Below are 27,184 nucleotides of genomic sequence, written 5' to 3'. Positions count from 1 at the left end.
AATTAATGTTGCAGAGTTCTTGTTCTAATTAGGTTGTAGGTTGCCACATCTCACCTTGCCTAAAAAAAACAAAAACAAACAAACAAACAAAAAACAAGAAACAAAAAACAAAACAAAAACAAAAACAAGAAACTGCAAGGCAGCGGGGGGAAACGTTTTGAGATGAATGCATCCTTTGAAAACTATCTGTGGACTTAGAAACACGGATGCTTATTTGATATTCAGTGACCCATCAACTTTAGGTAGAATACATTAGAAATTATAATACACTTACATGTTAAGTACAAATTCAGAAATGGAAATGAACTCTGAATCCCCTGTAGATTGATTTAAAAACTCTACAGATAAAACAAATATTTGTATCTTTTTTTTTTATCAGTTGGATGCACATTTGGTACTAAATTCACTGTAAGCCAGACATTGAAGCATATTTTAAAGCTTATTATCTACAAATGGCTGCAGATTGATGATATTTAATATAATATGTATGTCTTTCACAAAAGGGCCTTCAAAGGCAGACATTTCTTTAATTATCTCCTAAACTAAAATGAGTCAGATTTATATCTGAAGTTATAATATGACTTTGCCCTAGTTTAAATATTTAATGTTTGTGTCTCCAGTGTTCTTGGTTCTCTTTCTTTTAGAACCGTGAACGCCTGTGGTTGTCCTTACAACGTGAACCAACAGCGTTTTCTCACAGTTTCCTCTCGCACTGCTTCAAGCTGACCATCTGTAACTGGAAGCAATCGTCAGAAAGTAATGTCCCTTTTTCCCAATGATGTCACCCTATATTCTGAAGCTCTGATAGAATAAAGAAAAGAACAATTCAACAACAGAGTAACAGCAAAAATGCCTGTCAGGGCTGAAATCTGAGAATAGGGAAAATGTAACCATAACCAAGATATGCAGCTTGCTAGCCCATTCTATCACAAGAAAGTGACAGTGCGTTAGCAGGGACAAAGCTGCAATGGTTTCTAACTATTTAAAACAGACAGAGACAAGTATAGATTAAAACAGGTTAACGCAGGTGTCTCAAGAGTAAGATGGCGAAGAAGGCATTGGTAGAAACAAGAGGGACATCAACATTATGGGAGAAAGTTATGTAATTCACATTTGAAGAACTGACTACATTTGTTAATGTCATCTTCTGGACTGGTGCTGCAGAGCGTAAAGAAGGAATGAGAAGTTGTTTGTGTGTCTGATAATGAACCAAAGAATTTAAGCAGCGAATGTTCTATAACCGTGTTTAGCACTCTGTGAGGTAGGTGCTATTCATTATTCAATTTACAAATAAAGATTGATAAAATAAATGCTTATGCACCTCATTAAATGGCTGCATTCATAATTGCTGCTCCTCCGCACGCGGAGGAGCCGCACCGGACCGGGCACTTGTTGTTCCCTTTTTTTACAAGTCCTTTCTATAGTAAAGTAAGAATAAGTAAACAGCAAACTCCCAAAGCAAGAATGAGTAGAGAGAAATGAGAAAGAACGAAGTAACGAACTTCCCCGTGAACTCTCCAACGCACTCTCCAACCAACCCACACCACCATGCCGTCTTTCTCCTCCTATATAGTCCTCTCCACCAATCCGTGCTCTGCTACCCACACGCTGAGCGCGCTGCTCTCCTCCAATCAGGAGTGGCTCTTGCAGCTTGTCAAGTTGGTGAGAGGCAGCTGGGTAGAAGCTGTACGCTCCTCTCCCAGCGCCACATTGTGGGAGAGCAGATGCATAGAATAAGTCTTAATTCCAGTAACAGTATAGTCCGAGTTGCTCCCCACAATAATGATCAGAAAATTGGGTTAAATACAAATCTCAGAATCCATGCCATCATGTACTTGCAAACACTTATCTCTAGTATTCAAGTGGCCAGTGCTCGATGGAGTGTGCATGGAGAAGCCACCTGTTGTTAGTGTATGCATTCAGTCCCTCATTATGGATAAGTTACTCTAAAAAAGAGGGAGGGGGGACAGAGGGAGACTCGTTCTCACCTCTGATGTTCACTTTAAAGTAATGATCAATACTTATCTTTCAGTCATTACCTGAACTACATACATTTAACTATTATTTATAATATGCATAATGTATTGTATAGAATATGGATAAATTTGTTTATGACACAAGATAGTATTGAAAAATTATTCAAATAAGAAAACAATCTTGGGATATGAGCTTTTGTGGAAGAAAAAATTAAATTACGATCGAGAGGAAATATATCTCAATCACTCTTAGTTTGGAAATCTCTGAGTACAAATATAAAATATTCCTTATTTTTTGATGAAAAATGATTTGAAGATGATTCATGTATGAAGTAACTTGTTATTTGCTCTGTTCCTTTTAGACAGGCTGCTGTTTCTGTGAGTGGATTTCCAGCAAGTACACACTGTTATCTCTTATTAAAAATCAAGTACTGGGGCCGACGCTTGGCACAGCAGGTAAAACAGAGGCCTGCAGTGCTGGCATCCAACATGCGTGACGGTTCAAGTCCTGGCTGCTCCACTTCTGACCTAGCTCTCTGCTATGGACTGGGAAAGCAGTGGAAGATGACTCAAGTCCTTGGGCCCCTGCACCTGTGTGGGCGACCTGGAAGAAAGTCCAGGCTCCTGGCTTCGGATCGGCACAGCTTCGGCTGTTAGTGGCCAATTGGGGAATGAACCAATGAATGAAGACCTCTCTCTCTCTCTGCCTCTCCTTCTCTCTTTGTGTAACTCTGACTTTCAAATAAATAAATAAATCTTTTAAAAAAATCAAGTACAATGCTGGAATTATTAACTCAAGTGTTTCAGATAACATAAAGAAGCATTTTTAGTTTTTCAGGTTTAATTTTTATTCAATTCCAGTTAAGTCAGAGATCTACTTGAGAATATTAATTTCCACATCATCTCCAGATATTTTTTACTTTATAATAGCTTATCTCTATCTGTGCTCATTACAAGCTAAATCATGAATTCTATAAAGTCCAGAAATCCTTCTCTCCCCTCCTTCCAGTTCCCCCATGATGTAGTTTAACGATTCAGATATCTGCCTATACTTTCTTGAGCATATATATAAGCATGTATGTATGTATGTTAAACATGCGTTGACAGAAACATGTAGACTTGTGCATTTAAATACTGTGGAAATTCGTCTTATTCTTGTTTTTACCAGAATGGGATCATGTTGCAGTTTTTCACTTATATGTGTCAGGAACAGCTTTTCAGGCCAATGCACGAAGATTAAACAAAATTCTTGTCAACAGAGTTCATACTTTAATGAAAATGTTTTATTTTGACGATGCTTGAATGAAAGTAGTTCACAGCAATAGGAAAAGGTGTGTGTGTGTGTGAGTGACAGAGACACACACACACACACACACAGAGACATGTGCTTCCAGTGAGAAAAATTAGCTCAGAAAGGCAATAGGCCTCTCAAGTAGAATTCCTTGGGATGGATTTGTAATCTATTCCTACTGAGTCACAAACTACATTTTGTAGCGTGTACAGCAGATCCATCTCTCATGGGAACATACACATTAATTCAGCTCACAGAACCAATATATAAAATCAAAATGCCACATTAATAAATTACAACTCAGAGGAAATAGAACTATTTACATTATTGCTGCTAGGACAGTCATTTTTTCTCCACTCTGGGCTATATCTGAAGACAAATTGTAACTGGAAGAGTGGCTGCTGCAACAAGGGGTAAGACGTCAGATAAGCAACAGCCGTCAGATGAAGGAAGCTCAAATGCCTCACCTCGCAGAGCCGGTGCCATGACTGATGGGGCCATCCTGACTTTTGCATTAGCTATGCAACTTATTAGAGCTGGGTGAAGTCTACAAGAATGTTTCCCAGGAAACACGCACCACAACTTTACACACAAAATGTCACATTTTCATCGAGATTTTCCACGACCCCTAGATTAGGAGAGCCAGATGTACTGGTACAGGATATCCACCAGGGGTGACGGCTCCCAGCCGTAGGCGCAGCAGGGATGCCGGCTGCAAGTGACTGCTGGCTAAGGCCTCCTCTTCCCCATGCTGGGTGCTTAATTCTGCATTTTATTCTGACCTGAGATTCGTCACCAGCGAAGGGCAATGGTCCGCCTGGCGGATGGACCGAGTCTCGCTTTACAGTGATTCTTCGTGTATTCGTGTCTTTTCTCTCCCCACTATTTAAGCGTCTTACATCAGACTTCAGAAACTCTCTCTCTCTCACATATCTGCACTTTCTGAAGACAGTACTGGTGTACTAACAGTAATACTTATTTTCTTTTGTAACATTTTGGTTTTTACTGTGGTAAGGACACTTGATACCAGCTCTGTCCTCAACATCTTTAAGCATACGCAACTGTACTGTTGACTCTAGGAACATTCATGCACATCTCTATAACTTGGGTGGTAAACATGAAAGTTTTGATTGGTGGTCCAACGTACCCAGTGTTGAGAAACCCTTCAAATGCAGGACACGGAAGAAAGCAGGTTCTGGCCACTCAGCCTGGGGAAGGGATGATGCAGACGCTGTTACCTCTGCTTGCTGCAAAAGGACGGCAGGTGGCACTGCCAAAGGAAAGCCTGGCCCAGGGCCCCTAAGTGGGCAAGAGCCATTTCTAGATCTGCCTTGGCCTCTGTCATGGTGAGCAACCCACACCTCTGCCAAGTGGCAGCCAGTGGACAGTTCACTGCGGCTCCTGCAAAATCACTTTCTCCAGGGAGGACCAGGGTGTCTGCAGCCAGGTGCGTCTTTGTTGTTGCACGCTCTCCGTCGGCTGGAGTTGGGGTAATCACTTAGAGGGAGAAATAAATCAGTGCTGACATTCTAAATAAAGCTTTCAGCCCGAAGGGTAATAATCGAGCTGCTCTTTCTAAATCCAGACCCATGGATACTAAAGCAAATGAAATTCTGCTTGAGGGACATGTCAGAGGGAAATGCCACATAAATTCAGCCAACAAAGAAACAGGCTAGGACAGGAGCCCGCCCATCCCCAGAGCTAATTAGTGACAGAGAACAAAAGGTCTCTGTGGTAGCCAAACTTCACTTTTCTGCGGTAAAAATTTAAGGATAGAAACATACAGACCATTTTTCCCCATAAATTAAATATATAAAAAAATGAGTATTAGTTCATCTTTAGTCTGGAAGAGACTATTGTAATGGCCTATCTGAAGCCAGTTTTTTTAGATAGGATCTACTAGTTCATATAAGTCATGTAAGTTCATATTCTAGGTCCGTTTTTCCTTAAGTCACTTTAGTGCCTTTATAGAAACTTCTGAGGGAGTGAATGCATTAACCAGAGAGAAATTCACATTCAAATCTTTCAGCTGAACACTTACTAGCAGTTTTTCTTTGAGGTTCTGAGGGAAAGAAACTTGATCCACTTGAAAATATTCCGTTGTGTATGAGAATATGTTTTTTTAATTTTCCTTTTAAGTGACACATAATACTTATACATATTTATGGGCTACAGTATGAAGTTTTGATACAAATGTGCACTGCATAATAATAAATTCAATGTACTTAGCATTTCATATATTTACCATTTCCCTGTTGGGAGAAATTTTAAGAGTCCTCTCTTCCAGCTATTTGAAATATTCAATACGATGTCATTAATCAATGTCTCCTAGTGGGCAACAGAACCCTCCTGACTGTAACTTTGCACCTGCTCACTCATCTCTCCCTAGGTATTTGGGAAAAAAGCAGAATATTTACTCTGTGCCAAATGTCAAGTATTCATAAATTTTTTAGCCAATTATTGCAGTAAAGGGTCAAAGGAGCACTACCGTGGAGAGGGCATATGAAGTAGCATCCATGGCTCAAGTTAGAAAATGCAGTAGGAATCCAGAATTCATGTGACCCGTGTTTCCCTCATCACTCTTCATCTAATGTGAACACCAAGCCTATTATTTAAAAAGCCAAAAGGCGATACAATTATAAAATGGAAGCACAAACAACAAAAAGGCTACACTTGATTTCCGAGTCCTATGAAATGAATTCTGCCTCTTGCTTACGGATCTCAAACAGCAAGTTCTCTCTCTCATTGATGAAGATCAATACAAGCTTCCCTTCCTAAGTGCTATGCAGGCCAGGTGGGCTGCGGCTCAAGGCTCACCATGGAGCAGGAGAAGTGACTGCAGGAGGGCCTCCCTGGACTCCTGCTTCCTCACCCGGAAAGAGCCCTCTGTCAGGTGTCTTCCATGAGAACTCTTGCTCAGGGCCGGACACGACGTGGCACTCAGCAGAAAGCCTTTTAGAAACGTGCTTTGGGACGTGGTCTGCACGTGAGCCCCGAGGCCTGCAGCCAGCCTGCCCTCTGTGCCCTCACAGTGACACTCCACACCTGTTGAGTGGTGACAGCCCCCACACTGGTCCTCAGGGCAGGCCTCATTCTCTGCATCTTTGCGTCCCTATCACACAACTCAGGACTGCCACGCCTCTGGATGCTCTGAGGGCCTACCAACAAATGAGGAACCAATAAATGAGTAGATGTGCAGGTCCACTACCCACTGGATATAGGTAAATATATACATCCCAGTGCACACACACGTATTATGTTTGTATTTGTGAGTTCCTTGTGTATGTGTGCACACAAAAATAAACTTAAATATATGGCAGGATGTACAGAGGGTAGTTAAGAATGTCAGCTTCCAAAGCTATACAGACATGTGTTTAATTTCTGTGTTTAAATGCCTGTGGGATCTTGGAAACCTAAGTTACTGTACATCAGTACTTCACTTTCTAATCTGATATTAAGTAATTTTACTTAATCAGCAGAATTCTTAATAAGAAAATGCACATACTAGCTTTATTCGTCCTGTTTCCATTCATCTATCCAACTATCTCTCTGTCTAGCAAGTCAGCCATCTACCTACATATTCACACAGATAACGTGGCTAACAGAGTACAATGCTATAATAGATAGATTGTGAGTTTTTGAGAACAAAAAACAGATGAAAACAAAACAGACATTCTGGTGCTGTGTCGTAGAAGGTTAAGCCGCCGCCTTCAGTGTCTGCACCCTGTATGGCTGCCAGTTGGAGCCCCAGCTGCTCCACTTCCTATCCAGCTCCCTGCTAATGTGCCTGGGAAAGAAGCAGAAGATGGCTCCAGTGCTAGGGCCCCTGCACCCATGTGGGAGACCCAGAAGAAACTCCGGGCTCCTGGCTCATCATGGCCCAGTCAAGGCTGTTGCAGACATTTGGGCTGTAAACCAGCAGAAGGAAGATCAGTCTGTCTCTCTGTCTCTCTCCTCTTCCCTCTCTCCCCTCTCCCTTCTCTAAAGAATAAAGTAAAATAAACATAGAATATTCCTGTAGAGCCTATCAGATTCACTTTCACCATCTACACAGACAATTTCTTTTCCTGCTCCATCAGATGAGCTCATTAGTTTGTGTGGAAGATAATTTAATATCCTAAGCAAAAGTTTGCTACTTAGTAATGATGAATTCCTCCTCACTATACCTCAGTGTTTAGTCACTAAAAATATTTTGTCACTTTGAAATTCTTATAGATTTCGTGCATGAAATTTAAGATATCTAAAAAATGGTACAAGGGAAGCTCAAAAATATTGCATATGTAAATTTTGAATGTTTTTTTTTCTGTTTAAGTATTTTCCCTTTTAAAACAACTACATCAACTAAAGTGATCCTAATGGGAGTAGACTCCTAACCATTTCTTAGCAGATTTGCCTTAGTTAAGAACCCAGTTTAACCCTTCTGCCTTGGAAATTTGGTTATTGTTAATATAAACATCTATATAGTATCTTCATTCACATTTCTTTCAAAAGCCTGCTATCCTATGGTTAAGGCTTGAACAATCATTTAAAAAATTTTCACCAATCGATGCAATCCCTTTACATTCCTGAGCAATGTTCTAAGGCAAGAACTAACTATGGTCAAAAAATATTGGACTCATTATTTTAATTCACTAAGTTGGTGTTGTCTGTACAAATATAGGTTATATTGTTAGAAATATGCCTTTTTAACAAAGTACTAGGTTACAGGAAATACACTAAATACCCAAAAAATTATTCCTACAAAAAAAAAGAAATGGGGGCCGGTGCTGTGGCAAAGTGGGTTAAAGCCCTGGCCTGAAGCTCCGGCATCCCATATGGGCGCCGGTTCTAGTCCTGGCTGCTCCTCTTCATCCAGCTCTCTGCTATGGCCTGGGAAAGCAGTAGAAGATGGCCCAAGTTCTTGGGCCCCTGTACCCGCGTGGGAGACCTGGAAGAAGCTCCTGGCTCCTGGCTTCAGATCAGCGCAGCTCCGGCCATTGCGGCCATCTGGGGAGTGAACCAGCAGATGGAAGATCTTTCTCTGTCTCTACCTCTCTCTGTAACTCTGTCTTTAAAACAAATAAAATAAATCTTAAAAAAAATAAATAACTAAAGAGCAAATTGGAATTACTATAATTGACGAGAATGACATTTTAAATATAAATATTGATTTAAATTATTAAAAGTCAATGTATGAAAAAGGTGACAAATATTTTATGATATATTCAGCTCTAAAAATGAAACTCAGAAAAATAAATATATCCATTTTCAAGAGAAATTTCATTAAAACATAAATATTTAGACAACATAACGCAAATTTTTACTCCAGGAGTTTTCATCATTTATTCACTAGTGTTTCTGACCTTTAGTTTACTTTGTAGTTAATAAGACATGTGTCAGAAAATAGAGACATTTCCTTCTGCAAAAATAGAAAGAGCTTCAGAGGGCCAGGATCCTGGTGGGCCAATCTCTAGATCTATATTCTGATGTAGACACACTGTGGTTCCTGCCTCAAGTCTAACACTGGAAGTTCTCAATCACGACACAGACACACTGTGGTTCCTGCCTCAAGTCTAACACTTGAAGTTCTAAATCCCGACACAGACACACTGTGGTTCCTGCCTCAAGTCTAACACTTGAAGTTCTCAATCCCGACACAGATACACTGTGGTTCCTGCCTCAAGTCTAACACTGGAAGTTCTCAATCACGACACAGACACACTGTGGTTCCTGCCTCAAGTCTAACACTTGAAGTTCTCAATCACAACACAGACACACTGTGGTTCCTGCCTCAAGTCTAACACTGGAAGTTCTAAATCACGACACAGACACACTGTGGTTCCTGCCTCAAGTCTAACACTGAAAGTTCTCAATCACGACATAGACACACTGTGGTTCCTGCCTCAAGTCTAACACTGGAAGTTCTAGATCACGACACAGACACACTGTGGTTCCTTCCTCAAGTCTAACACTGGAAGTTCTCGATCACGACACAGACACACTGTGGTTCCTGCCTCAAGTCTAACACTGGAAGTTCTCAATCACGACACAGACACACTGTGGTTCCTGCCTCAAGTCTAACACTTGAAGTTCTAAATCCCGACACAGACACACTGTGGTTCCTGCCTCAAGTCTAACACTTGAAGTTCTCAATCCCGACACAGATACACTGTGGTTCCTGCCTCAAGTCTAACACTGGAAGTTCTCAATCACGACACAGACACACTGTGGTTCCTGCCTCAAGTCTAACACTTGAAGTTCTCAATCACAACACAGACACACTGTGGTTCCTGCCTCAAGTCTAACACTGGAAGTTCTAAATCACGACACAGACACACTGTGGTTCCTGCCTCAAGTCTAACACTGAAAGTTCTCAATCACGACACAGACACACTGTGGTTCCTGCCTCAAGTCTAACACTGGAAGTTCTAGATCACGACACAGACACACTGTGGTTCCTTCCTCAAGTCTAACACTGGAAGTTCTCGATCACGACACAGACACACTGTGGTTCCTGCCTCAAGTCTAACAGTGGAAGTTCTCAATCACGACACAGACACACTGTGGTTCCTGCCTCAAGTCTAACACTGGAAGTTCTCAATCACGACACAGACACACTGTGGTTCCTGCCTCAAGTCTAACACTGGAAGTTCTAGATCACAACACAGACACACTGTGGTTCCTGCCTCAAGTCTAACACTGGAAGTCAGTCTCTGACTTCCTAGATGATTAGCTTCTCGGAACATCGCTACACTGATGACTAAATAGTTTTAAGTAATTGAGATCTTGAAAGAAGAAGATAGAAAAGTATAAATAAGTGTAATTTCTGTATTGAGTAATTCAAAAGTGGGCACATACAGGAATTTTGATAGAAACCCATCTTACTATAAATTATATAACCTTGAGACTATCATAAACTTATCAGAGAATTATGAAGTTATTTCATTTACAAGAATATTCACTAATAGAACTAACAAATAACATTACAAAACACTCGAAGCAACTTCAACGTTATTCTGTATTCATAAATTAAAGCATGTTGATTTCACTAACAATGTATAAATTCTCTAAGCTCCTGAAAGAATCCTTTGTCAGAAATCCAAATACTATATGTGAGCAACATTGGTGTGAAATTTATAGACATTTCGAGAGCTAAATCCAATGACTAAACACATTTAAATATTTAACTTTATCATTCCCATCATTATACAGCATAATATCGTTTGTGAATAACAATTTATGTAAATAACACCTTTGGCAAAACACTGCCAGAAAATACTTGAACTCAGTGCGTATAGTATGTCCCTTACCCAAGTTGTCTAGACAGATCTTAGACATTTAGAAGAGTCTCTCAATTCAATGCACTTAAAATTTAAATGACAATCTTGTGATACTAAACAAATCCCCAATTTAACTGGAAGAAAACAGTACTTCTTTAAGGGCTACAGGAAATTATTTTTTAAAAGTTGATTTAGTATTTCATATCTAAATTCAATTTCCTCTAGAATTCTAGAATATGGCATCAAAATTTTATTATTTTACTTGGCTCATGTAAATTGCTTGATAGACAGTCTCTTCAAAATAAAAATTAGTGGGAAGAAAGGACATCTGAATTTCTGAAAGAATAATGTTCTGGTTCCAAAACAATTCTAAGTATTTCTCTGACCACAATCAGTGGATCTGTTCTCCATACACACACACACACACTCACACACACACACACATTGGATAGGTCCATTTGTATATTCTATGCACTGCTCTCCATGAAGTCTCACTTTACCCAGGACACTGGTCTTGGAAATTTACAGTTATCTAAAACCTCTGGGGAACCGTGGCATGGGATACTACTAATAAAGTGGTTGGTGTTGGCGCTTACAATGAAGACCTTACTTTTCTCTATATGAATTCTCTACTTGTTAAATCTTCCATTTAATTGAAAATTAACTTTTTTCTCTAGATTGTACAAATTAATTTGCTCAGGAAGTATAATGGAGAAATGATTTTGACATACAAATCAATTTTATATTTCAATAGTATTTCCTTCTGAAATACATTTATTTGTAAATATGACTATAATGTATTATTATTAACAATCTAAACCACACAATTGATCCTTGCTTGTTTTCCTAAATATATTCCAACAGGAACAATGACTCTAATCTTCATCATCATTACAACCACTTAACACAGCAGCATCAACCCCAAAGATCTGACAGAATATCCAACGTCCACAGTTTGCACAGCAATTTTAGGGAACTTAGCGGAGCATGCTTAAGTATCAAATTCATCAGGAAAGGTAAGAAACTGCCCAGGTTTCTCGCATGTGGAACGGTTATCTCTCTTCTGAGTAAACATTGTATCATGTTAATTGGATGTATGCACGCTTCACATGCATAGCTTTAGAGATACGTAATGTTAAGCAAAAAGAAAAAGTTATGTGAATCGAGGCTTTATAAGAAGCAGTACACAGGAATAAGCAAGTATAAAACTAATGGCACTTGTTTTTCTTAAATTAGCCTGTTCTTCAAAAATATTAATGTATTCCATGATCGGCAGTAATAAACTTAAATGTGATTAACTCATTATAGCCCCTGGTACTGGTTTATGTAGAAACATATGACCTGCAAGACATCAGAGGTGAAGGGCACCCTATCCTCGGCACCATTCCACACATACAGCAAATAAAAGGATGCACCTGTTTGCTTCTATGTCTGGGAAGAGAACATTCCCAGTTCTATTTTCTGGTAGTTGTGCTGCAGTTAAGTTCAGTTGCACAAAGAACATGTAGACTTTAACTTTCCAGAAAGTATAATTTTCCCCTGACTTTTCCAGAGAACAATATGCAAAGTACACTTTGTACATTGTAAACAGAATTGAGCTATGCTCCCACCCATAATTTTTGTTTATTGTGTTCACAATCTCTAGAGTTAATTTTTGTTAAAAACAATAGCTTTTTCAATCGTCAATGTGGAATAAAATTTAAAATCTGTATGAAAAACAAGACCAAAGTAAACAGACTCCAGATTTTACACAGAAGGTATTCCAAGTTCAGCTTCTTAAAATCTAGTGTTTGAAATGATCATTTGCTCTTTCAAAGTTCAATCTATGATTGTTCTTATTAATTTCCACCAAAAAGCATCTCAATAATAGCAAGACCCCAAAAGTATCTCAGCACAACACCTACAGACACAGAAACAAAATAAAATCCCTATGCTTTCCAGGGGTCACGCAAAAGTAAAATCAAATTGCATTTCTCAGTGAGCAACTTCAACTTGGTCAACAAAAACTCCTCCAAGGAAATTCGTGTTACTTAAACACTAGCTAGCAGTAGTACTGTTCAACAAAAAATGTAATAAAACTCTGGCTTAAAAACGAACTCGGCAGCACCTAGGGGTACAAGTAGTTTGTATTCAAAAGATTCAAAACCTCTCCAGTACATACTAACAATTAGAAAACCCAATCAAGAAAACCCCTACCAGTAAAAGTCTAAGTATGCTGTGCTAGCAAGTTTGGAAACCTTAGCAAATGGTGTTACCTTATTGTCAATCTATTACAAAAATGCCAAACGTTTACATCATGCAGCCATGTGGGAGTCAGCAGCTAACTTTCATTAAAATGGTAAAGCCAGAGTACCGAGAGAGTTCAGTCATTTAAACGGAAAATGTGTGTGTGCAGCAGCCAGTCTCCTACCTTCATACAGTGCTTTGAATCCCTGGGCGCTCACCGCAAAGTCGGTAGTGAACCACAGAGTGAGGATAGATCCCGTGCTCACCAGAGAGGAGGGGAGCTGAAATCCCGATAATCTAAATAAAAAAAAATGCATGTACTTCAATAGATTTGAATTAAACACATAAAAGTTAAAAAGCATGAATTTGTTAATGAAGCTTATTTGGTGAAGTCTGAGTAACTCTTAACCGTGGTCCATTTAAGTATACCTTTAAACAACTAGATTATCCACACAGTATGGTTTTGCTATGGAGTTGAAATTAAGCACTTTCAAGTATGAGAGTCTGCTTATTTAAATAAGGTTGAGAAAACCCCTTCATGAAGGACTGATTCAATACACCCCTGAATTAGGGAGTATGTGGAAGACTCGGAGAGCAAAGTCACCACTCCACAAATGACACAGGACAGCGTGACAGTGCACTTGCTTTTCAGTTCATCCTTTCCTTCCTAAATTATCAGAGTCGTCACGTCTAATACTTAACCTACTTACTCTCAATATCCCCACCCAAAAACTGCAGTTTCTTTGCATGATAAATAAAAACCAATTACTACCTTGAGCAGAGGCTAAATAAATTAATATTTGTTTTCCAAAACATATCTTTTAGATTCTAAGAAATATTTTTCACAATGTTTGGATATAATTACAAGTTTTACTGATAATAAAGTCACAGTTCTGGATGAGTAAACTCATATAATAATATGCAAAATACTTTAAAAACTAACAGCTTTTCCAAAGGTCAAAGAGAGGCTTCATCAATTTATAAATTACCTAAAGTTTGCTAATTAAGTGGGTTCATCTACAGACATGAGGTTTAGCACAGCCTGAACACCAAGGTGTGATGCATAAAGAATCAACCTGAAAGAAGTTCATTCCTGACAGGAGGAGTCTGGCTTGTCAGTCATTCTGCGGCACTAAATACCTCATTACAGCTGGTGGAGGCTGCAGAGCCAAGGCGCTGGACCTAATCACTAGGATTTATCATGGCAAAATAACGAAAGAACAACAGATTAATAAAATGGCAAGATCAGTGAGCTAAAACATAAAAATGAGATCCCATTTAAGGACAGAATAATTCTACTAATGCTACCCCCACCTATGACATGTTATTTCTTTCCTCAACATACTAGAGTACTTAAAAAGTTCTGGAAAATGGAGCGGGTGCTGTGGCAAAGTGGGTAAAGCTGCTGCTTGTGGTGCCAGCATCCCATATGGGCGCTGGTTTAAGACCCAGCTGCTCCACTTTCGATCCGACTCCTGACAATGCACCTGGGAAGGCAGGGGAGGATGGCCCACGTCCTTAGGTCCCTGCACACACCTGGGAGACCCAGAGGAAGCTCCTAGCTCCTTCAGATTGGCTCAGCTCCCACTATTGCAGCCATGTGGGGAGTGAACCAGTGGATGGAAGATTTCCCTCTGCCTCTGCCTCTCTGTAACTCTCCTCTCAAATAAGTAAATAAGTCTTTAAAATTGAAAAAGTTCTGGAAAAATGGATTAAAAAATAAGCATGTTTTGGTGCCAAGTAATTTTGAATTCATTTTCTTAAAATATAAATAGCAAAGAATGAATGACTGTGTGGAAAATTATTACTTCAGATATGAAATAAGTGGAAATCATGGAGTTAGTTCCTGAAGTCCCATGTGTGAAGCTGTCAGTGTTGCTGGGTGGAGAACCGGAAGATGGGAATGGGAGCCCTGCACAGCAAAAGCAGGGCCCACTAGCTGGGAGCTGTGGAAGGGTGATCAACTCTGAAGTCTGTGTGCTACGAGAGCTCTTCCCAATCGAGTCCCCAGAAGCCCACGTGGTAGGATCTGGCCCACCTTGCCATCTCGAGAACGCCACCTCCACCCTGGAGGCCCAGTGTCTCCTTTCTCGCCCTCCCTTTGCTTCTCCTCTCTGTCTCAGTTCTTGCCCTTTTGAGATGTTCCACGCACAGCACCATGCGGATTCTTTCCCCTCATGTCTCGGGTGATCTTTTCACTGCTACAACACGTAGTACTGTGTGGATTCCCACCTGCCCTCGAACTGTTCTCGACTCTTATGTTCATCCTATCCCCTAACACTTGTCATCTGTTTAATTATTTTTAATTTTTCCCGTTGGGCACCAGCTCAGACCATTCTCAGACGGTTCAGAAACATGGACCTAAGCAACCCAATGGAAGACAGCCAGCACACATCATCTGTTTTTCAAGCAGACACTGTGGTGTGTGGCTCCCTAATGCAAAATGGGAGACAATTCAGAAAAGCAAAGATCGATCTAGAAATGAAAATTAGAGACACAGAATTTAGATTCTTCTGTGATGGAAAAACACCAAAGCTTCAGAACTTATCAACAGCACCCACCAACAGGATTCAATCAACATTCACACACCATTCCACACAAGAGCAAAATGCATGTTTCCTTCAGGGGTCCAGAGAACATGTGCCAAGATTTGCCGTATCCTGGGCCGTGAAACAAGCTTTAGCACATTTGAAAGAATTGATGGGGTCAGAGTTGTGGTGCAGTTTGGTAAGCCGCTGTCTGAGATTCTGGCATCCCATGTGTTCTTTGCTTCATGTCCTGGCTGCTCCATTTCCAATATAGCTCCCTGATAATGTCCCTGGGAAAGCGTTGAAGCATGTCCCAAGTGCTTGGACCTTGCACCCACATAAAGACCTGGGTGAAGCTCCTGACTCCTGGCTTCGGCCTGGGCTATTTGGAAAGAAAACTACCATATATAAGATCAGTCGATCTCTCTCTCCCTCCCCCCTCCCTCCCTCTCTAACCCAGCCTTTCAAATTAATAAATAAATCTAAAAAAATTGAAATTATACATTGTATTCTCTGACTATATTGAAATAAAATTAGAAATCAATAACAGACAAATGACTAGAAAATCCCCAATCAATCGGAAGTTGAGCAGCACAGCCCTAAATAACCCATGGAACAAAAAGGAAGATCAGGAAATAAAAATATGCACTGAACTGAAAATTTATAGGATGCAGCTAAGCAATGCTCAAAGGATGATTAGTTGCACTGAAAACATACATTAGGAAGATGATAACTATCAAATCAATAATCCAAGTCTCTCTTTCAAGGCCTTCTGAAAAAAAGGAGTAAAATAAATCTTAAGCAAACAGAAGGCAAAACAAACCAGGAAAAGCAAGCACAGAAATCAGTGGATTTGAAAATAGAGAAAAACAATAAAATGAAGAGCTGATTCTTTGGAACGATCAATAAAACTGACAAACACACAGCAAGACTAACAGAGAGGGAGGGGAGATGTGCAGGCTGCAGAAAGTACAGATACTCGATACGCAAAATTACATCACCAATATTAATAAAGACTGGGGTCGGCACCGCGGCTCACTAGGCTAATCCTCTGTCTGCAGCGCTGGCACCCCGGGTTCTAGTCCCGGTTGCTCCCCTTCCAGTCCAGCTCTCTGCTGTGGCCCGGGAAGGCAGTGGAGGATGGCCCAAGTGCTTGGGCCCTGTAACCGCATGGGAGACCAGGAGGAAGCACCTGGCTCCTGGCTTTGGATCGGCGCAGTGCGCTGGCCATAGTGGCCATTTGGGGGAATGAACCAATGGAAGGAAGACCTTTCTGTCTCTCTCTCTCTCTCTCTCACTGCCTAACTCTGCCTGTCAAAACTAATAATAAAAATAAAACAAAATAAAGACTTGGAAGACATCAAAAATTCCTAAGAGGATAACTGAAAACTGGAACACATATATCTGACAAACGAGGAGACAGGGGCACTCTCTCAAAAAGCACAAACTACCACATAACTTATCTACTAGAAAACTGATATTGTAAATAATCAGTTACTAAAATTCCCCAAAAAGAAACCTCTAGACCCAAATTATTTACTGGTGATGTCCATCTAATATTTAAATAATTAATAAAAATTCTACACACTCTTCCAGAAATTATAAGTGGATACAATAGTTGTCTATATTTGTTAATTTTTTTTGTTTTTGTTTTCATCTACCTCTATGGAAGAGCAAGACAGCAAGTAAAATTGATTTTCCACTCTCTGGCTCACTCCCCAAAGGCCTGCAACATCATGGCTGGGTAAGGTACAAGCCGGGAGCCTGAAACTCTGCCCAGGTCTCCCATGTAGATGGCAAGAACCCAGTAGTTGATCTAGCCTCTGCTGCCTCCCAGGACACATCAGCAAGAAGCTGGATCTGAAGCGGGACAGCCAGGACTTAATCAGCTCCCGAGCAGGGATACAGGTGCCTCAGTGTAACACACTGCTCTACAGCACCTACTCCTGCATTTATTGGTGACATCACCCTCTCACATGAACTGAACTGTGCCTCCCCTACTAACGTATGTGTTGAAGTTCTCACTTTAAATGTGACTATATTTCAAAATAGAATTTTCAGAATTTAATTAAGGGTAAGTGGGGACTAAATGATGGGGGCATTATCTGATAGAACCAGTTTGCTTACAAGAAGAGCAAGAAATCTCCCACGTGGTCTCTCTCCCCATACCCACTGCCCTGCCCCCCAGCTTGGTCAGGCAATGAGGAAAGGTCATAAAAGGTCACATAAACATGCAGTGAGAAGGAAGAGATCATCCTGGCAATCAATTCTCAGACACCCAGCCTCCAGAAACATAGGAAAAACAATTTCTGTCGCCTCCTAGTATATGGTATTAGACTAGCTGGCTATGGAGCATACTAGGACACCTTAATACCAAAGCCAGGAAAAGTACAGAGAATAAAGAAGCACGAAAGGGAAAAATAAGATATTGATGTCTCTCATGAATATAGATGAAAAATCCTAAAAATTAAGAGAAAATGAGAGTTCTATACTGCTGATTTGTATAGCATGGCTCAATGGTGCTTATTCAAGGATGCAAGGATAATTTCATACTTTAAATCAATGTCATCTGCCATGTCAACAGTTGACAAAATTAAAACTCAGAATATCTACATGTAAGACTTACGTATTAAACAGAATCTGAAAAATTAAAGAGTTATAAGAAAATTTGTCAGTCAAATATGAATGATGGAAAACTTATCTGTTTGACAAACAGCCACCAAAAGCCTCCAGATAACTTTTCACTGGATTATGGAAGACAAAATTTTTCTCTCAAGATGTCTGACCTTACCAGTCTTGCTCAGCTGTGTTTAAAGGTCCTACTAAGGCAAAAAGGCCAGGAAGGGACATAAATCCACACATGTAAGAAAGGAGGAAACAGAACTGTTACTGCTTTCATATGCCATTACTGCCTAGAGAAAAATACAAAGGATGTTAGAAAAAACCCTACAGATTATACTGAGGCAAGCAAACGCACGAGATACACAATGAATACACAAAAGCGGACTGCATTTCTACAGACTAGAAATGAACACATGGCCATAAATTAAAAATACATCATTTGCAGCAACACCAAAATGTAAATCTTAGATGTAAATCTAACAAATCATGTTCAAGACTGCACATTGACAACTACACAATGCTGAAGAAAGAAAAAAAAAATCTAACATATGAAGAGATGTGTCACTCTTTTTGTTTCAATTTTGTTTATTTCTTCTCTAATGTTTTATTATTTCTTTCCTCCTACTAATTTTGGGTTTGCTTTGTTCTTATTTTTCTACAAACCTGAGATACATTGTGAGATCAATTATTTGGTGCCTTTCCAATATCTTGATATAGGTTCTTGCCTCTTTACATTGCTTTCCCTGTATTCCAAAATTTTTGATTAGTTGTGCTATCATCTTCGTCATTTCTAGGAATTGTTTTATTTAATGTTTGCATTCTTCTATGACCCACTACTCATTAAGGAGCATGTGGTTCAGTCTCCATGTGTTTGCAATTTTCGAGAATTTCTTAAGTTGTTAATTTCTAGCTTCGTTCCATTGTAATCAGAAAAGATACATGGCATAATTTCCTTTTCTAATTTGTGGAGATCTGCTTTATGGCCTACCATATGGTCAATCTAGAGCAATTTCAATGTACTGATGAAAAGAATGTGTATTCTGCAGCTGTGGGATGAAATGTTCTGTAGATATCAATTAGGTCCACTTGGTCAATAGTGTAGATTATCTCTGCTTTTTTGATTTTTTTGTCAAGTAAATCTGTCCATCAGTGAAATTGGAGTGTTGAAGTCGCCCATTATTATTGTAGTGGAGTCTCTGTCTCCATTTAGTTCCATTAGCCTTGCTTCTAGGGGCCAGTGCCGTGGCACACTAGGTTAATCCTCCACCTGTGGTGCTGGCATCCCATATGGGTGCCGGTTCTAGTCCTGGTTGCTCCTCTTCCAGTCCAGCTCTATGCTGTGGCCTGGGAGGGCAGTGGAGGATGGCCCAGGTTCTTGGGCCCCTGTACCCGCATGGGAGACCAGGAAGAAGCACCTGGCTCCTGGCTTCGGATCAACACAGAGCCAGTTAGCAGCCATTTGGGGAGTGAAGCAATGGATGGAAGATCTTTCTCTTTGTCTCTCTCTCTTACTGTTTGTAGCTCTACCTGTCCAATAAATAAATAAAAATCTTATAAAAATTGCTTCTAAATAGCCAGGTCCCTTGGCATTCAGTGCATATACATCTAATTAAGTCACATTTTCCTGTTGAACTGATTCCTTAATCATTATGTAATGCCTGTCTTTGTCTCTTTTAATAGTGTTGGTGTAAAAGTTTATTTTGTCTGATATTAGGATGGCTATTCCTGTTCTTTTTGCTTTCTGTTAGCATGGAATATCTTTTTCCATCCTTTTACTATGTATTTCTTTGTTGGTGAGTTATGTTTCTTGTAGGCAGCAAACAAAATTTATACACAATTCAACTAGTCAAAAAAGGGAGAAGATACAAATTAACAAAATCAGAGATGAAAAAGGAGATGTTACAATAGATACCACATAATCAAAAAGAATCACCAGGAATTACTATAAACAGCTATATGGCAACAAATTGGAAAATCTACAATAATTAGACATATTTCTGATAGATAATCTATATAATATATAATATATAATTAGATAATCTACTAAAATTGAGTCATGAAGACATAGAAAACCTAAATAGATCAATAACCAAATAAGGCAATTAAGGTAAAAATAGACAAACCAGATTACAGCAAACTAAGAAGCTTATGTAGAGTGTAGGAAACAATCAACAAAGTGAAAAGGCAACTGATATACAGAAGAACATATTTGTAAATTGTACATATGACAAATGATTAATATCCAGGTCCAAGATATAGTCCACTTTGGTTAGAATGTAAGCTGGTACAAATACTATGGAAGACATTAAAGAGATTCCTCAGAAATCAAAAAATAGATCTACCACAGGAACCATCCATTCCAGCACTGGAAATTTAACCAAATGAAATGAAATCAGCAAATCAAAGAGTCATTTGTAACCACCACCCCCATATTTATAGCAGCTCAACTCACAATAGCTGAGACTTGGAATCAACCTGGTGGTCATTAACAGTAGATAAGGAAATTATGGTATATATACATGATCAAATACTATTCAATCATAAAAAAAGAATGAAATCCTTTCTTTTGCAACAAAACAGATCCAACTAGAGACTATTATTCTTTTCTTCTTTAAATATTTTATTTATTTATTTTATGGGCAGAGTTGCAGAGAGAGAGAGAGAGTGAAAGGTCTTCCCTCCATTGGTTCACTCCCCAGGTGGCTGCAATGGCAGGAGCTGTGCTGATCAGAAGCCAGGAGCCAGGCGCTTCTTCCTGGTCTCCCTGCGGGTATAGGGGCCCAAGAACCTGGGCCATCCTCCACTGCCCTCCCAGGCCACAGCAGAGAGCTGGACTGGAAGAGAAGCAACCAGGACTAGAACCAGTGCCCATATGGGATGCCAGTGCCTCAGGCAGAGGATTAACCTAGTGCACCATGGCGACAGCCCCTAGAGACTATTATTCTTTGTGAAACAAGCCAGTCCCCAAAAGACAAATAGCATGCTTTCCCTGCTTTGAGGTAATTAATTTACAGAGTAATAGTATGTAATATATATGAAAGAAATAGACATGTTGAGATTTGATTATTGCTTGTAGCCTTTGCTTATACTACTGAGGAACAGTGGTTTTTCTACTTGCTATTATTGAATTCTTCATTTAGTGGATTGTTAATCTTGCGATTATAAAGAAAATTAAAATGTCATTATAAAACTTACAAGAAAAATAAGAAGAGGAGGAGAAAGGGTGGGAATGAGTGAGGGACAATGTCGTGGGACATATCATTATGCTCTTAAAACTGTATGTTAAATGCAAAAAAAAAGTTATTACAAAAAATTAAAGGAAAAATGAAAGGAAAGAAGGAGGGAGTTGAAGGAATGATGAGGAGCGGAGCCAAGTATGTCTATCTTTTATAATTGCATACATGAAATACATTGAATTTGTTATCTTTATATTAATATTTTTTAAAAGGATACATTTTTGGTTAATAGATAGAAAGACTCAGTATTGTGAAGTAATCAGTTTTCATCTTGATATACAGGTTTAACACAATTTCCATCAGAAATTCAAGAAAGATTTTTGTAGATAGAGACAATATTATTCAAAATTATCCAAAGAAAATATTCTTCTAAACTTCATAAGAGGGAAACAAAATATTAGTACAGTTCAAATAATTTTGAATAAGAAATAGTGAAATATAAGAAATCAATCTACTGGCTTCAAAACTTATTTTATAATTACAATAATCAGTAAGCTAAAATATTGGTAGATTGGCAAAGGGGTAAACATATAGATCAATGAACCAGAATACAGAACTGTCTTGCCCAAATTATTTCTGGCAAGGTATAAACATAGTCCAATGGAAGAATTCAACAAATCTTGATAGAACAATTGTACGTCAACAGGAGAAAAAAAAAAAAAAAACACCTCAGTCCTCAGTCTGGTATGGTACATAACTAACTCAATATGAAAAACAAGTATAAAATGTAAAACTAAGAATTACAGGGGAAAAAGAGGGAAATCTCTAGGTTATAATATTAGGTAAAGTTCCTAGACTTCACTCTAAAGTTATATTTCAGAAAAGCAAAAATTAGGGCCATCGCCATGGCTCACTAGGTTAATCTTCTGCCTGCAGTGCCGGCATCCCACATGGGTGTTGTGTTATAGTCCCAGTTGCTCCTCTTCCAGTCCAGCTCTATGCTGTGGCCCGGAAGGGCATGGAGGATGGCCCAAGTGCTTGGGTCCCTGTACCTGCATGGGAGACCAGGAAGAAGTGCCTGGCTCCTGGCTTCTGATTTGCGCAGTTCTGGCCATTGCGGCCATCTGGGGAGTGAACCAATGGAAGGAAGACCTTTCTCTCTGTCTCTCTCTGTCTATAACTCTATCTGTCAAATAAATTTTAAAAAAGGAGAAGAAAAAATTAATGAATTGGACTACATAAAATTAATACCTTTCTTTTCTGTATGAAAGACCATGTTAAAAGGATCAAATTTTATGCTACAGAGTGGGACAAAATGTTTGAAAACCATGTACCTGACAAAGGTCAAGTATCAAGAATAAACAATATGAACACTTAAGGATCAACAGTAAAATAAAAACAATCCAGCTGGAAAATAGGCAAAAAATATAAAAAAAATCATATCACCTGAATGCTATACAGATGGGAAATCAGAACATAAAAAAGGTTCAACATCATTAGGCTTTAGGGAAATGCAAATTAGAACCACAGAGAAATATGACTAAAGTCCTATCAGAATGGCTGAAATTAAAAAAAAATAGTGACAACATCAAATTCTTGCAAGATTACAGGGAAAAATGATGGCTCACAGGTTTCTCGTGGGAACATAAAATGGTACAGACACCCGAAAATATATTTTCATTTTCTTACATAAAGACATCTGCACTCATGTGTTTATGGCAGCATGAGTCACTGCAGGCAAGACATGAACCCAACCTAGGAGTCCATCAGCTGATGAATACATAACACAGTGAAGTATAAATGCATCATGGAATATCATTCAGTCCACAGAGAATGGAGTTCTGTCATTTGAAACAACATGAATGGAAGCAGGACACATTATATTAAGTGAAGCAAGTCAGGCACAGATAGACAAATGGTATATGTTCTTATCTATATGTGGAAGCAAAAAATTTGATATTGAAATATGGAATAGAATAGGAGTTGCCAGAGACTGGGAAGGGTTTGTGGAGGCGGGGGAAGGGTTTGTGGAGGGGAGGAAGGAGACAGGATGGTTAATGGGTACTGGGTGCAACTGGATAGGAACGAATGACTTCTAATATTCTACAGCACAGTAGGGTAACTATGATTTTGACAACTGGTTGAATATTTCAAAATGGGCAGTAGAAGCTATAAACAATCCCTGGAGCAAGGGTAGTGTCTTCAACAAACAGGGCTGGGAAAACTGGATTTCTGCACGAAGTTTGAAGCCACCTCTACTTTATACCTTACAGAAAAATGCACTCAAAATGGATCAAAGACCTAAATCAATGACAAACCTATGGCCCATCAACATCAAATTACTAAGGTCCATTGGGAAAACCCTGCAAGACATTGGCATAGGCAAAGACTTGTTGGAAGAGACCCCAAGAGCACAGTTAAAGTCAAAAATGACAAATGAGATTACATCAAATTGAATAGCTTCTGCACTGCCAAAGAAACACTTAGCAAAGTGAAGAGGCAACCAAAACAATGGGAGAAAATCTTTGCAAACTATGCTACTGATAAGGGATTAATATCCAGAATCTATAAAGAGGTCACAAAGCTCAACAACAACAAAACAAACGGTTAAGAAATGGGCAAAGGACTTGAATGGGCATTTTTCAAGAGAGGAAATTCAAAAAGCCAACAGACACATGAAAAAATGCTCAGGATCACTAGCCATCAGGGAAATGCAAGTCAAAACCACAACAAGGTTTCGCCTCACGCCTGGAAGAATGGCTGTCATACAGACATCAACAAACAACAAATGCTGGTGATGATGTAGAGGAAAGGTACCCTAATCCACTGTTGGAGGGAATGTAAACTGGTACAGCCACTGTGGAAGACAGTATGGAGATACCTCACAGGTATCAATCTACCCTATGACCCAGTAAACCCCTCCTGAGAATTTACCCAAAGGAAATGAAGTCAACACATGAAAGTGTTATCTGTACCCCCATGTTTATTGCAGCTCAATTCACAACAGCTAAAATATGGAATCAACTACTGGAATCAGTATATGGAATCAATCTACTGAGGACTGATAAAGAATTTGTTTTATGTACATCATGGAATACTACACAGCAGTAAAAAATGTGAAATCCTGTCATCTGCAACAAAATAGATACAACAGGAAACTATTATATTTAGTGAAGTAAATAGTTCTCAAAAAACAAGTACCATATGTTGTCCCTGATCTGAGGTAACTAATAGAGTTCCTAAGAGGTAACCTAGAGAAGTGAAATTCACATTTTGAGATGTGATCATTCTGAACAGCCCTTGCCTTCACTGTTTAGGAACAGCTTTGTTTCATATATATTTTTTGAACCCTTGACTTAGTGTAGGATTAATATTATGCATACAAAGTTAATTGAAGAGAGATCTTTGTTTAAAATTAGCATGAGAATGGAAGAGGGAGGAGGAAGAAATGTGGGAGCGCAGGCGGGAGGGTGGGTAGGCTGGGGAGAATTACTGTCTTCCTAAATTTGTATGCATGAAGTTTGTATTCATTAAATAAAAGATTTCTAGGTTAAATAAAGTTCCTGGAAAAAATTAATTAAATGTTTCTTTTGGCGCAGAAAGCCTTGAAACCCACGCACACAAAGCATCTTCAAAAACTTCATGAAATTGTATTGGGGCCAGTGTCGTGATGCAGCAATACCACGTGAGCACTTCAAGGCTCAGCTGCTCCTCTTCCGATCCAGCTTCCTGCTAATGTGCACAGGAAAAGCAGCAGACGGTGCCCCAAATCCTTGAACACATGTCACTCATGTGGGAGCCCTGGATGGAGTTCCAGGCTTCTGGCCCAGCCCTGGCTGACTAGCAGATGGAAGATCTCTCTATCTCTCTGCCTCTTTTCTGTGTGTATGTGTGTGTGTCCCTATCTCTCTCTCTCTCTCACTGGCTTCCAAATAAATATTTAAAAATAAGTATTATGAAAAAGTTATGCATAAATTTTGATTTTTTGCACTGAAATAAATGTATTTTAATTCCATTTTCACAGACTTTTTGAAGTATTCTAATAGGTTAAGATGTCAGCATTGGAGAAAGTGGTAAAGGATACACTGAAGTTCTCCATATAATAAGTTACAGCTGGATGCAAAGCTGTAATTGTCTCAAACATTGAACTTTAAAATACATTGGATACAATATATCAAAGAAATATCTGTACCCCCATGCAGGCATGGTTCAACAACAGCCAAAATTTGGAAACAAGGGGTCCATCATCAGATGAATGGATAAAGAAATATATATATATATATATATACACACACACACACACATACACAAACACACAAATAAATAAATATATATATATATATACGCACAATGGAATATTCAGCTATAAAAAGGATGAAATTCTACTATCTGCAGCAAAATGAATGCAAAGGGAGGACATCATATTGAGTGAAATAAGTCGGACCCAGAAAGACAACTACTACACATTTTCCCATATATGTGGGAGCTAAAATTTAAAAATATTAAAAAAAGAGAAAAAAGAGAATTGTCTTTGTGTATCGGTGTTGCTGCAAATATGGTTTTGTAAAACTTTTATAATTTTGTCAAACCAAATGGTCAAGAATGTTATACTACTGCAGTATTAATAATCTGTGATTATTTTAAAAGTTACTGTATATGTGTGAAATGGTAATTTTTCCATTCAATTATTGTCTATAGCCATTATCTATATTCCCATTAATCTAGGGTCTTTCTGCATTTTACATGTTAAAATTCTTATTTAGTGAAGTATTAAGGCTATTTACTGTATTTAAATTTAAAATATAGTGTATCTCAAAAACAAAAAAGAAAAAGGGAGAAAAAAAGAGGGTGGGGGAAGGAGGAGAAGGGAGGAAATGAAGGAGGAAGGTAATATCATTACTACCTTATTATTACCTTATTACAAATAGAGACAGAGTGTATATAATTGTATCTAAAAATCATATTAAATCTCTGTCCTTAATGTGCTGTACATTGAGATTTAATGCTATAACGAGTACTCAAACAGTGTTTTTCACTTTGTGTTTCTATGTGGGTGCAAACTGTTGAAATCTTTACTTAATATATGCTAAACTGATCCTCTATATATAAAGAGAATTGAAAATGAATCTTGATGTGAATGGAAGGGGAGAGGGAGCGGGAAACAGGAGGGTTGTGGGTAGGAGGGAAGTTATGGGGGGGGGGGGAAGCCATTGTAATCCATAAGCTGTACTTTGGAAATTTATATTCATTAAATAAAAGTTAAAAAAACATAGTAAACCTTAGAAACTAATCAAAAATTAAAAAGTATAAAAATTTGTAACAATACATACATACATACATAACAGAAAACCCTCCAAAAAGTGAAATACATTGGTGAGGTTGAGATTGATGATAACAAGAGAATATTAGTGCAAGGTGAAATACTTTAATAGAAAACCAAAATTAGTATTTACTAACAAAACATTTTTTATTATATTCCAAAAATATATTGAACAAAAGCTGTTGTCAAAGGACCATCATTGTGATAAGGTGGGTAAAGCACTGCCTGCGTTGCCAGTATCCCCTACGGGCATCAGATTGTGCCCCAGCTGCTCCGCTTCTAACCCAGCTCCCTGCTGATGGCCTGGGAAACCGCAGAATCTGTTCCAAGTGTTTGGGCCCCTATCACCCATGTGGGAGGCCCAAAGGAGGCTCTCAGCTCCTCACTTGGTCCTGGCTCAGCCCTGGCCATTGCAACCACTTGGAGGTGTGAACAGGTGGATGGAAGTGATCTCCCTCTCTCTATCTTTCAAATATATAAATAAATCTTAAAAAAGCATTGTTAAGGCTTATTTCATTTGTTAATTTTCCATTTTGAAGTTTTAGGTTCCACTATTATAAGTTTAGACAAAAATTAGTGTGGAAGCACTTTAGAACAGTTTCGTGTTCTCATTAAAAATATTAATGTACTGATTTATTTATTTGAAATTCAGAGTAAGAGAGAGAGGTAGAGACAGAGAGTAATATATATCTTCCATCTACTGCTTCACTCCCCAAATGACGTCAATGGCTGGGGCAGGACCCAGAACTCCACGCAGCCTTTCAGGTGGGCTGCAGGGACTGAAGC

General features: G+C 38.9%; 1 protein-coding gene across 2 annotated transcripts in view; it reads right to left on the bottom strand.

The window, feature by feature from the left end:
* The window catches only part of CSMD1 (CUB and Sushi multiple domains 1), a 2,053,194-nt gene that overhangs the window by 1,457,142 nt on the left and 568,868 nt on the right, over positions 1-27,184 (bottom strand). For both annotated transcript variants that reach the window (XM_070047233.1, XM_070047234.1), the window contains exon 3: positions 12,937-13,049. In XM_070047233.1, the coding sequence (XP_069903334.1) occupies positions 12,937-13,049 (113 nt within the window). The remainder of the gene's footprint in view (positions 1-12,936; positions 13,050-27,184) is intronic.

Source organism: Oryctolagus cuniculus, chromosome 8 (genome assembly GCF_964237555.1).
Source record: "Oryctolagus cuniculus chromosome 8, mOryCun1.1, whole genome shotgun sequence".
Taxonomy (NCBI): Eukaryota; Metazoa; Chordata; class Mammalia; order Lagomorpha; family Leporidae; genus Oryctolagus; species Oryctolagus cuniculus.
Note: the sequence above shows the minus strand (reverse complement) of the source record. Positions and strands in the feature narration are given on the sequence as shown.